This window comes from Ornithorhynchus anatinus, chromosome 7 (genome assembly GCF_004115215.2).
Source record: "Ornithorhynchus anatinus isolate Pmale09 chromosome 7, mOrnAna1.pri.v4, whole genome shotgun sequence".
NCBI lineage: Eukaryota > Metazoa > Chordata > Mammalia > Monotremata > Ornithorhynchidae > Ornithorhynchus > Ornithorhynchus anatinus.
Genome location: NC_041734.1, coordinates 21,993,796 through 22,006,554, shown reverse-complemented (window position 1 = coordinate 22,006,554; position 12,759 = coordinate 21,993,796). Strand labels below are relative to the sequence as shown.

The 12,759-nt window shown below is 44.8% G+C and overlaps 1 protein-coding gene across 3 annotated transcripts in view; it reads right to left on the bottom strand.

The window, feature by feature from the left end:
* Window positions 1-321: 321 nt before the first annotated feature.
* ESCO1 (establishment of sister chromatid cohesion N-acetyltransferase 1) overlaps window positions 322-12,759 on the bottom strand; it is a 58,990-nt gene continuing 46,552 nt past the window's right edge. For 2 of the 3 annotated variants that reach the window (XM_029069020.2, XM_029069019.2), the window contains exons 8-11: window positions 8,467-8,556; window positions 6,671-6,814; window positions 4,121-4,308; window positions 322-1,549 (exon numbers count right to left, since the gene is read on the bottom strand). In XM_029069020.2, the coding sequence (XP_028924853.1) occupies window positions 1,402-1,549; window positions 4,121-4,308; window positions 6,671-6,814; window positions 8,467-8,556 (570 nt within the window). In that variant the 3' untranslated portion in view covers window positions 322-1,401. Of the gene's footprint in view, window positions 1,550-4,120; window positions 4,309-6,670; window positions 6,815-8,466; window positions 8,557-9,127; window positions 9,250-12,759 lie in introns of those variants that run through there. The other variant, XM_029069022.2, reaches the window with a different exon arrangement.

The following is a 12,759-nucleotide window of genomic DNA, read 5'->3' as shown; positions in this document are numbered from 1 at the left end:
CCTGACCTTAAAGGCAGGGCTCTTAGTGGCAAACAAGTGGACATATTCAGGTGGGGAAATTAAAGCTGTCTACCTCAGAATCAGCAGGTTACTCATCCAATCTCTACTCTGGTTGAAGAAATGAAAGCAGGGCAGGAGACACGTTTAGCCCTCTAACCAACCAAAGTCGGAGCTTGGGCTCGCCGGGGTCAGGAGAGAGACGAGGGAAACGTTTTGGGGTGGGGAGGAGCCCCTAGGCAGTCACCCGCACAGGTACAGTCTTCCCCTTTACAGATGGCCTCCAAAGACCCCTTCGCGCTACGTCAACAAAAATACATTATCGCTTAGAAAAACTATCAAGTCCTTTATTCTTTTATTCTACAGTATATACAGATCAAGAAAGGCCACAGCAGTATTTCGACAAATAAACCCTTTAAAAGTGGAGGGCATTATGAAGGATAGACAAGTATCAAAGTGAAGTCCCTTAATGAAGGGATATACTCAGTGCAGCATTTCTGGAAAAAAAAAAGATACAGCAAACACAGGTAATTCAAGTTTAGCTTAAAACCCTCTTCAGGCCGGCGCGCTTTTAAAGCCTTTCAGGAGGGCCTGCTGCCAGACAACCCTGGCCTTGACAACATTTCCACCTGGGTTCTTCCTTCTTGTGGGCGGGACTCCGGCCGAAGAGGGGCTGCCGAATTCTGCTGCCAGGCTCCCAGGATTTCCAGAATCCCAGCCAACTGCAGCTCTCCGGCAGTGGTCCCGCCCTCCTTCGGCCCCCTCCCTTCCCCAGCAAGGAGGGAGAAAGGAAGTGGGAGAGAGGAGGAAACAAATGGCCTGCACTTGTTTGCTCCCTCCTGCCTCGAGCAGGCACAGGCCTGCTGAATAGCTCCAGAGGCTCTCGGGAAGACCACCCTGGTGTATTCCCCCCCAATACTGTCCCCTCTAACCCACCCATTCGGGGCTGACTTTCTCTCCAGAGAAGAGTGACCGCTTGAAGCTGACGCGCTGGCTCGCGAAAACCAGCACGGGCGGTGCACTGCCAAACGATTCCGTCCCCAGCCACGCTGGCATATCTCCATTTAAAGAACTTCAACAGATACTCATCAACTGAGACCGGAGTCTTTGCATTTGTTTACAGTCCACTATGAACAATTACCTGCTGCATGTAAACATGTCTAAATAACTCTAGATAAAATACATCCATCATAAACTTCTGTAAACAAAATATCTTCTTTTAAAAAACAAAACAAAATTCGGCTATAACAGCATTGATTCCAATGTTATTAAAATGGAACAACCTCTCGGTTCCTTCCAGTCCTGAGTTCGCTATAAGAAAAATGGCCCTGGTTCCTGGTCAAAATCAGCCACCTATCCGTGTCTTGCGAGTGTCTTCGGGTCCCTCTGGGGAAGAATTCCACTTTAGGTGACATTTTGTCCGTTAATGAAATTGTATACCAAAAACTGGCCGGTGCCACAGTATTGTGTTGCAAAGAGTTTTCCATCTGGTGTAGGGTCAGAAAAAGCAATTTCTTCCTTACTTAAATAGGAACCATATATAAAGTTGCTCCTGTTGGGTTTTTTTTTTTTAAGAAAAAAAGAAAGGGTAGACAAGAATCACGTTATTTCACATTCTTTTTTTAAAAAAGTCACAGCTTAGACAACTGGATCAAAATAATCATTGGGCAATTCAATCTGTTTCCCACAAAATATTACAAATGCTTATTTTATTGGGCTCCATTTTAAAACGAGGCTATAATGGTTGCCAAGTTTTCCACCAATGTCTGGGGTCCCCTGATCTCCTCACTCCTTTGCTTGTATCCACCCCAGCGCTTAGTTCGGCGCATGGCGTAGAGTAAGCACTTAACTAATACCGCAGATTATCCTCATTACACTCACCCTCTCAGGGAGCTCATTCGCTCATATGGCTTCAGCTACCATCTCCCCAAAGACGACTTCCCAAATCTACCTTTGAGCCCTGACCTTGCCCAACATAGCTTTCCATTTTTCAAGACCCTACGGTGGCTTCCCGTTTCCTTCTGCACCTCTTTATCGAGTCTCCACGTCCATCCCCTCACACACACTGCTGTCCAGGCTAATACCCCCCTCCCCAAACCCATCGGACCACCGCTCTCCCCTTCTTCAAATCCCTTCTGCAATCCCACCTCCTTCAACAAGCCTTCCCAATTAGTTTCCAGCCCCCATTAGACATCTCTACTGTTTATGTACCTGTTCATGTATGTATCTATTCAGGTGCACATGGATGTTTATTCAGTTGTACATTCATTTTGACTGCTCTGTCATTACTCTGTCTCTTTCCCCCATCTCGGCCTCCTCCCTATTTGTGTCACTTGTTCAGTATTTGTCACGTGCTTATTAGCGTCAATACCCAGTAACCACTACGATTACTCTCAGGCAGAAGCCTCCTCACGACTGAAGACTCTCTTCTAACTCACCCCGTTTTATGTATCTCCTCATCCCACCCACTACTCTTAAGCAAACCGAACAAGTTTTTTTAAATCACCTTAATGATTTCATTGTGCATTTGTATTTGCCCTTTATGCTGTTTTTACCGTTTTAGTGTTACACCGCTCCTGATGTGTCTGTCTCCAGTCCTCCCGGTCCCCGACCCCATCCCATCTTGATCCACAGACCTTGAACCCCTCCAAGGGACAGGGTTCACGTCTAATTCCCATCTGTGCCCTTTTACCCAGCGCTCAGTATAGTGTCCTGCTTAATAAACACTTATTACAACTGTTAAGGATGAAGATAGGCAAAGAAGGGTAAATTTTCCCATTTTTCTCAACTCCAACCTTCTGAGTCTGGATATTTCTTTCTCTTTGGTTTTTTTTACTGTATGTCAAATACTGTACTAAGGGCTGGGGCTCAGTCTCAGTAGGAGAGAGAACAGGTTTTGAAACCCCATTTTACACTTGGAGAGACAGGCACAGAGAAGTGAAGTAACTTGCCCAAGATTCACATATCAACTGGCAGAGCCAGCGTGGCTCAGTGGAAAGAGCCTGGGCTTTGGAGTCAGAGCTCATGAGTTCGAATCCCAGCTCTGCCACTTGTCAGCTGTGTGACTGTGGGCAAGTCACTTCACTTCTCTGTGCCTCAGTTACCTCATCTGTAAAATGAGGATGAAGACTGTGAGCCCCACGTGGGACAACCTGATTCCCCTGTGTCTACCCCAGCGCTTAGAACAGTGCTCTGCACATAGTAAGCGCTTAACAAATACCAACATTGTTATTATTATTATTAGAGCCCGGGATTAGAACCGTGACCGACTCCTCTGACTCCCAGACCCGTATTACTGCTTACAAATATTATATCGTTGAGTCCCCCTTTCATGGCTGCTTAAAAGTCTCACACGGGGTCAAGAGCAAGGCCCCGGTCAGATCTCTCAACCTTCCAAGTCTCCTGGCTATTCGTGGGGAAAATCAGGATTTTGACAATCCTCCAAGTTAATTTAACAAAACTGTCTGCATCAGATAGGGGTCCAGGACCTAGCACACCGACTGATCCCAGCTTCGCTTCTGGGGATCAAGACTGAGGGTGTGCAGGAATAGTCCTGGGTTCTAATCCCACCTCCCCCACCGGTCTGCTGCGTGACCTTGGGTAAGTTGCTTTAATTCTCTGTGCCTCAGTTACCTCATCTGTCAAATGGGGATTAAGACTGTGATCCCAATGTGGGACAGGGACTCTGTCCAACCCAATTACCTTGTCTCTACCCCAGTGCCTAGTACAGTGCTTGGCATCTACCAAGTGCTTAATACATACCACAAGTACCATTATTATTATTACTTTGCCTAGAACACTGAATTAAGTGCTGGGAAAAAGAATACAAATGTGCCAAGTATAATGGGAGAAGATGAGGCAACTGTAAATTTTCAGGGGCAACGGTGCGTCAAGCCGGATGGCTTATCATGCCATTTCTGAGTACCTCGCAACTGTTCCCTAAGCTTATGCTTTCTGAAGCTAAGAACATTGGAGAAGCCTCATTTTGATGTCAAACCCATTTAGTTCTTAAGAATACAGTCGATCCCCCCCGCCACACACACACACCTATATGATTTGAAGTGCTGAAATCTCCAATTATTAAAATTAAACCACAGCTTTAATGGTCTTATTTCAAAATTACCTTAGGCATTCAATCATCCGAGAGGCAATTTTCTTCCGACGCATCATGCTGAATACCCAGATCCGACTAATCCCACAGATTGCAGGCTCGGGAGATGTGGAGCAGCACCAGGCCTTCTGCCGCTCAAAGATGACTTTCTCTTTTTCTGTGTTGATATCGGGAATCTTCTCTTCTATTACTCGATATCCCTAAAGGATCAAAATGCAAAGATTAACGAGTTGTTCAGTTTATCCAGGATGGGGAGATTTGGCTCAGGACCAGTACTGATCCAGGGAGACTAGACCCGAAAGGATCTGTGCTTAGACCTCCAAAACTCTTGAGCTCTCCCCAAGCCCTTGCTGTTCTTAGCTCTCTTGGCACAGCACCGTGACGGCCATTTTACACCGCTTTTACACATGGACTGTGGGAAGTCAGAGCCTAAAAGTTTGAGGGGGACAAAAGACAGATTAATTCTGTGGCCAAGAAATTCGGACATTGATTTGAAGAGTCGGTCAATTGTATTTTTTGAGCGCTTACTGGGTGCAAAGCCCTGTGCTAGGCGCGTGGGAGGGTACAATACAACAAAAAACAGACAAGCTCCCTGCCCACAACGAGCGGACGGTTCGGAGAGCTGGGTGAGAATCAAGTTCCCTGACAGAGGTCCATGGCGTAAGATGATCCTCATTCTAGGTAAGGTACACGACTTGAGGCTAGCTCCTATTTAAAAAATACCCTCGATGCAGGGAAAGCCTCCCTCAGAGGAACTTTGATAAACATGGAAAGATGGTTTCAGGCTAAGGCAAGTGGCAGGACGACGAGGAACCTGCCCGAGGTGTTAAACGTTTCCTTCTGGACAATCGATCAACCAGTCGATCCGTCGTACTTATTGAGTGCCTACTGTGTGCAGATCGCCGTACTATTGAGCTTTTGGCAAGAGTACAATACTTGACAGAGGTGACAGACACATTCCCCGCCCAAAGTGAGCTCACATGGCGGTCATGGGGGAGACAAACCAAAAGCGTGCTGACTACGTGATCACCCTGAACTTCTTACAGCAGGACATTAGAGCCCTGGGGTGTAAGAGACAGGATCATACACTTGAATCCACATTCAACCTAAGCTAGGAGTCTAAGCTAGGGCAGGGCAGTTTGAAATGGATTTCTTTTCATTCCTAATTACACTTTATCAAGAAATACTATTTATTTCACCAAATGTAATATTAAAATCAGTTGAAGAACTCATCAGGGAAAGGTGGGTGATTCAGGAAGGTGAAAAAGGACCCCAGCTTGCTGGGAAGAGACGAGCTACACTGGAAATATGCCAGGGTATGGAGGGACATGACTCCTCCAGAAACAGGATCTGGCTGGCTGAAAGCTTTCCCATTAGGGCCTGGCAGAAAAGTCAAGGTGACGGTGGTGGTGATGTCGGGGTGGCGGACGCCCCCCTTCTGGAAAGCGATTTTCCGACCCAGGGAACGCCCAGGCACCCAAGCGTTCTCCTTTCCAGTCACCCTTGTGGGTCTCTCAGCTTGGACATGGGCGGATGAGACCCCAACAGGTAAACACAAAGCGGTGAAGGAATCAGCAGTAGCTGAGCAGGGGGAATTGCTTCTCTGTGCCCTGAGGCCAGTGACGTATCTCCAGGACAGCTCTGTTGGAACTGGAGGAAAAGTATGTGGCCTCTCGAAGCCACAGAGTAACGTATTCACAGACAAGACCAAATCAGGATAAAAACGGTGAAAGCAAGCTAAACATAGAGTGGAACTGTCTTGCAGCAGAACTAGAATGTTTGCGTAGTTATTTTACAATGAAACGGGCTGTCTTGAGAATCGATCAATTGTATTTATTGAGCGCTCACTATGTCTAGAGCACTCAGCACTTGGGAGAGTGCAATACAATCCCCCCTTCTAGACTGTGAGCCTGTTGTTGGGTAGGGATGGTCTTTGTTGCTGAACTATACTTTCCGAGCATAATAAATACGACTGAATGCATGAATGAGTGAACAGAGTTGGTAGACACATTCCCTGCCCACGAGAGCCGCCTGGCCCAGTGGAAATAATAATAATAATGTTGGTATTTGTTGAGCGCTTACTATGTGCAGAGCACTGTTCTAAGCGCTGGGGTAAACATAGGGGAATCAGGTTGTCCCACGTGGGGCTCACAGTCTTAATCCCCATTTTACAGATGAGGGAACTGAGGCACAGAGAAGTTAAGTGACTTGCCCACAGTCACACAGCGTGTGGAAAGAGCGTGGGCCTGGGAGACAGAGGACCTGGGTTCTGATCCCAGCTCTTCCACTTGCCTGCTGGGTGACCTTGGACCACCAAGATAAGCCTCATCTTCCTCATCTGTAAAATGGGGACTCAATACCTGTTCTCTCTCCTACTTAGAACGGGAGCCTCAGGGACTGTGTTTGACTTGATTAACTTCTATCTACCCCTGGATTTAGTACAGTGCTTGGCACACAGCAAGCACTTAACACGTACCATTATTATTATTACTTGAATTATTTAATTTAAATGAAGGTGGATGACAGAGCCCCCTGGACACTGAATTACAAAGCATTACTTACCCACTGGATATGTTCTGCAATTAAGCAGCCAACTACTTTTTTGTCATTAGAGATGAAGAGCAGGGTCTTCGTCCTGGAGGCACACATGAGAGGAGCCTGTTGGAATCCCAAGTCATTATCTACCATCTCTCTAATCTCTTCCACCTGGCAAACCAAGAGCAAATCAGAATTTTCCATTAATGTACAAGAAATAATCTTCCACAAGTAATAATTCTCTACCCCCAGCGGCGACAGTGGAGAGAAGATCGGCGCTCCATAATTACTTCTTGCAATATATTTCTTTTTCTGGGTGATGGACTCCTTTTTCTGTCACATTTAGTTACAAATAGTGAAGTAACCATTTCGATTAAACTCCAGACTGACTCTTCATCACAGGTGATATTGGGATGGCATAAGAGAGAAAAATTAGGAGAGCAGATATTTTGCCATTTGCCAAACCAGTCTGGATTTTCCCCTAAAGATCTTTAAACACTGTTCCAATTTAAAACAAAAAGGCTCAGCCCAATTTCAGAGAACTTCATGTCTGAGTGCAAAAAATTGGGATTCAACTAATGGTAAGCAGGGGCAACTAAAGCAGGCTTTTTTCTTTCAAAAATTGAATCAAGGAGTTCTCCCTTCAGGTGACATATGGGTAAATAATTTCATTTTAAGCAGGCAAACATATCTATGGGAGATCATTTTTTTACGGGCTTAAATCAACACTGCTCCATAATTCCAATCTCAACGGGTATATCTTATTGGATAAATCAGTTCACTATTTCCAAGTACCCACTTAAGGGCTTGGAGAAATAAATGATCTGTCTTCAAATATTTAGTCTGAGGTGATGATGTAAGGAGCAAAAGCCAAAAGACCTCATGGATTTCATGCTCTCAGACTCTCTCCTCCACCGAAGAGAGACATGGGATTATTAGCCATGATTATTAACCTTTAACAGAAGATTATTAACCTCCAGCTGCTATCGGGGAATGGCAGCACCCAGCGGCTAGGCAATCTAAACATCGCATAGGGAGCCCTTGGCAGGGTATAAGCAACCAAGGAAGCGATCATCAAGGCTCTGTGACAGCCATGACATGGAAATCGCTCTCGAACCACCTTGAGATACACTGATGTGTGGGAAACAAAACAACCCAAAAAACCCAATAAACAGCCTAGAATTAACCCTGCATGACCGGAATAAAATAGTGCTCTCAATTTGGATGGAATCTCTGAACGAAATTAGAATTACTACAGATAATTTCCATAATTTTTTCCCAAATAAATCGAAATGTTGCAACCGCACATCGGTTATTGTTGTGCTGCACTCTCCTGAGCGCTTCGTACAGAGCTCTGCACACAGTAGGCACTCGGTAAATACAATCGAATGAAAAGAAAAATCCACTAGCAGTGGCTCTCTGCAATCTGCTACCTTGGGCCCTGCCTAACCTGGAGGGCAGGGACACTTCCTCTCTTTCCCCTCCCACCTGATCTGCGTTTGGTGAAAATATGAGCGAGCATCAGACTCCTGCCTGGGTCTGAGGCACCGAGATCGAAGGCTTTTTGTGGAGGCCCGGCGGCCAATCGGCTCTGCAGCTGCCTGTGCTTGTAAGGACGGTCTGGAAACATTAGAATTCTCCTTCCAACCGCTGTGAAATGTCTTCCTATTTCCCCATCTACCTCAAAAACTCAGTAATGACTGGAAAAACGAGCAAAAGCGTTTCCCCTCTTAACTTCACGCTACCCTCTTCTCTGGCCACTTTTACCGAACCCTCGGGGAAGATGGGCAATCTACTTTTGGGGAAAGATGACTGTAACTTACCTTTTTCAGTGCATACTTTGGATCTTCAGGAAGGACCATTATTATTTTGCCATCGGGGTACTCGGACAAAATCCTCTCCTTTTTCCATCCCTAGACAAAAATCACACACTTATATGTACGACTGATTTGACTGCAATATTCAGTTACAAGGAAAAGAAATGAATTGATCTCGAAATTTTCCACTGGCATGAATTTTCTATGCTGACTGGCGTTCACTAATCGGGCATAAAATAATGAGCCTGCCTTACTTTAGAACGCAGAAGGCACAATACGGGTCGATTCGGCTTCCACTTTATTAGAGAAATATAGAGCCCACGGAGCAAACGCTTATCAATTAAGAACTTCCAACTTGAATCCTTCTGGACGGATTTTAACTCAAAGTGCGCTAAAACAAGCCCACTTCAATTAGTGGCTCCCCTCAAGTGGAGGGTAGCTCTAGCCCAGTTTCTCCTGAAAGGAACTAAACGGTCGAATCGGTCTTGAACATGGTTACCTCCACAAATACACACTCATGGTTCCGTGTATGGCATGCGAAAGACCTCCAGGAGGTTTGAAATGAACTGATTTGCATGCAGTTGCCCATTAAGTATGGAATAGCTGTGATCGATAAGAATAAAAGCTATCAAAGTCACAAGAAGGAGACTATAAAAAATATAACTACCTTCTAAGAACCTAATGGGGAAGGAGACTACGTTGTGTGTATCTGAAGTTAAACATACTCAAAAAAATAGAGGTAATTAACTCTTCTTCAGATCCACACTCGTGGTGATTAATGAGCAGAACCTGCATGAAAAAACAAAACAAAAACCACTTAAGTCTAGTAAGATGGGACTGAACCAGAGGTTAAAACTAGGTGCTTTGAAGTTTGAAAATAATCACAGAAGGAATGAGTTTAACTGGCTGCTCTATTCGTCTTACCCAATCGACTTTACGCAAAAAGGCCTTGGGAAAACCAATACAGTACTTCCAAACCACCATCTTCTTTCTGTGACCTTTGCCTGGCAACAGTAAAAAAAGCTGCACGAAACCATGATGAAGGCAACTGGATTTGGATTCTAAACCCATCTGGCTTAAAAGTGATAAACTTGAAGACAGGTTGTTTAGAGTTTGTAAGTAGTTGATCATTACTTTCCCCCATATCTTATTAGAAGAGTCTGGGAACAAGAAAGGTCGGTTAATCTGACAATCTTTTTTAGATTAAAAAGTCCGAGAAACTCCAGAGTTATCTGGATCGCTGTAACAAGAGAACGTAGAGGAGCCGTGATGTTACGGTGTCCACGGCTCTCCGCTTTAAAAATGTTTAAAGAGCAGACAAAAGTGCTTAACACGAGAGAGCATTTACATACAACCGACAGAGAAGGTCTCACGCTAAAGGGACTTTATCACGATCTGCATTAACGCCATGCTAGGAGTCCAGCGGAGTGACAATGGAGTATCAGCAAATGAAGCAGGCGCACGTGAAAATCTTATTTTTCAAATTTCCACAATAACTGGGTCACTCCTATAACTAGATTTTGAAATTAAGCAAACGACTTTCCAATTTTGGCATGGGCTACTAAATCCCTCTTAAGGAACTTAAAGAGAGCCCATGCATATGGGAAACCACATTTCCTTAACTTACGGTGTATCGACTTCTCTAGATCCGAGGGTTCAGCCCCTGAGGTTCGCCGCTTATGATTTTGTAAGCTTTTTTGGCATGCTTACTCAAATTCTCCTACAGCTGTCAGAATGAATTTTTCAGGTTAATCCTGACAAAGGAATCCCCAGTATTTCCTTATCGGCATTTCTACCAATCTCCTCTTTCCTTGGGCTCGCGCACGTAACGCCAGCTAGCTAGTACCTGCTACTGTCCTATTTTTGAGAGACGTAGCAGAAAACATCTATAAGGTTAGACTAAAAAAGCAAGAAGAGAGGAGCAGCTTCATGAGAAACAAGTCAAAACCAGGCGTAGGACAAGGCCAAGGAGATGAGCGGGCTAGCCCCGTTGCCTAGGAACTCTGCCCTAATTCTTCGAAGCCCCGCTCTGCCCTTACCTCCGACTCACCTGCTTCCCCTGCACTTAGGCTGTGGCCATTTCCCTGGAAACAGACTGCCACTAGTCCACCTTTTCTTCCGTTGCCAGAGATGGAGGCAGTGGGAGAGAGATGGAGCGGCTACTTGGAGTTCTCTCATCAGTCCTCTGTTGCCAGAGTAGTAAGAAAATCAAGAGCCAGGGAGCAGCTCCACTGCTAAACCTAGGCAGTTGCGTTTCCCCCCTTTCTTTCTCATCTGTAGGCCACGGCTCCTCAGCCAACCGACTCGCCTCAGGAAGTTGAGGCCAACGACAATGATCTTCCTGGTTCTTAGCCCCTCGACCCCAACCCTTGCGGCAGGTGAAGACCTATTTTAGTTATCATTGCCGTCGTACTACCTTCCACGTCCTGGGAGTCCTGGCCAACAGCCCCTATGTACTGGCTGCTGCTTCAGCCATTTTAAGGAAATGAACCTCAGCAGCAGGGACTGACCCTCTCCTCTTGTCCACAGACACCAGATAAAGGACCAAAATGCAGGATTAAAGCCTGAACTCAACCCAAAACCACATGCCCACCAACAGACAAAGACTACATCAACGTTCACTCTGAACTGTTTCCAGAGGCAATGCCATGTGGACTTAGCTGAAATAAGGTGCTTGCCATATATAGCCAAAATGCAATTTAAGTTCAAGCACAATATAAATCTCCGATCTTAAGGGGCTTGGAAATCAAGGGAGACTTTAGGGAGATACTATGCTACACAAATAACCTTTTTGGCCAGTGCTCGGGATTAGATATGAAAACTCTGCACAGAGACTGGCGAATAAAGTATCGTGACATTTCAAAATACATAATGTTTGGCTGGAATTGATTTGACATCTAATTTCCTAAATTTTTTATTTTTAAACAGTATTACTAGGCACTCCCTATGGGTAACTCAAAGGTGGTACAAAACACTTAAAGCATCACTCCTCCTACGTAGGATGGGTCCATTAGTACTAGATTTGAACTTCAGTGAAAGCCTGCCTGGATATCAAATGTCTAATTTGTCATTATTAATCTTAGTTGTTTGGGAAAATCCACATTAGCAGAAACTGTCTAGAAGAATAACTGGCTTGCAATTCAAATAAATCTGAGATCTACTTCTGATTTACATGTATTTCAGAATCATTTTTCATCAACGGCCAGAGGAGAATGAGATCAGGAAGAGGATGAAGTTCCTATTCTGAATTCCCATTTAGTCAGTCATTTGTATTTACTGACCACTTACTATGTGCAGAGCACTGTACTAAGTGTTTGGGAGAGTCCAATACAACAGAGTTGGCAGACACATTCCCCACCCACAGACAGTTTATAGGCTTAGAGGGGAGAGAGATTCTCTCTTTAAAATTCTCAGATACAGTTTAAATGATTTGGAGAGAAAAACCTCCCTTGATCTTGAAAGAACATTGCCTACTTTACTTTTCAAAGACTTATAAAATAGTTCTTCACTAAATTTAAAAGCACCTTCAGAGGAGGCAGAGTCTTTTTCACTTGATTACTACCTTTACTTTCTGGTCCGCAATGAATACAGAAGGCATTATCTGACAGCAACCCTTCCTGCCGTGGGTCATGGCAAACTAATATCCCGGAATTTTCCGGGCTCAGCACTGACCGCCCACTCGAACCCTTTAAGGACACCAGAACTGGTCAAATGCATGGTTGAAATTCAGTACTATCTGCCATGGGGCAAACTTCCCTACCTGGAAGAAAATCATTAATACCAGAAGAGACTCTTCTCTGAGGAGATTAGTCTACATGACCTGCAATTCCCTAGGTGGACTCAATCAGCCAATTCTAGGGAAGGAATTGGGAGATCAGAAGGAAACGGCTGGAGAGTCAGGAAGACAGAAAGTTCCTCTTGGCCCTAACTCCGAAGATAATTAAGCTCAGGTTCCAGCTTGCAGCTAGGCAGGCTACGTAAGGGCGAGCCACTATGGGAACGATTAAGTGGAGATAATCAATAGTTCAGGAAGTTGGGAACCCCTGCATGAATTAAGACAAATTTCAGATTAGTCTGCTGTTTTAGTCCAGACTTTTGTTTCAGTTTCCCTGTTGCCGTTTAAAACTTTGATGCTTCAGGCTAAGACAGAAGATTCTGTATGTGATGCCTTACTACATATTAAATACATTTATGACTCTTTCTTCTATAAAGAAGGTGCCTGTGAATTCTGTATGCTGAAAATTTTGCTTTCTTGGAGAGCTGGTGCTAGTATTTTGGAAGGAAGCTGAAGCAAATTAC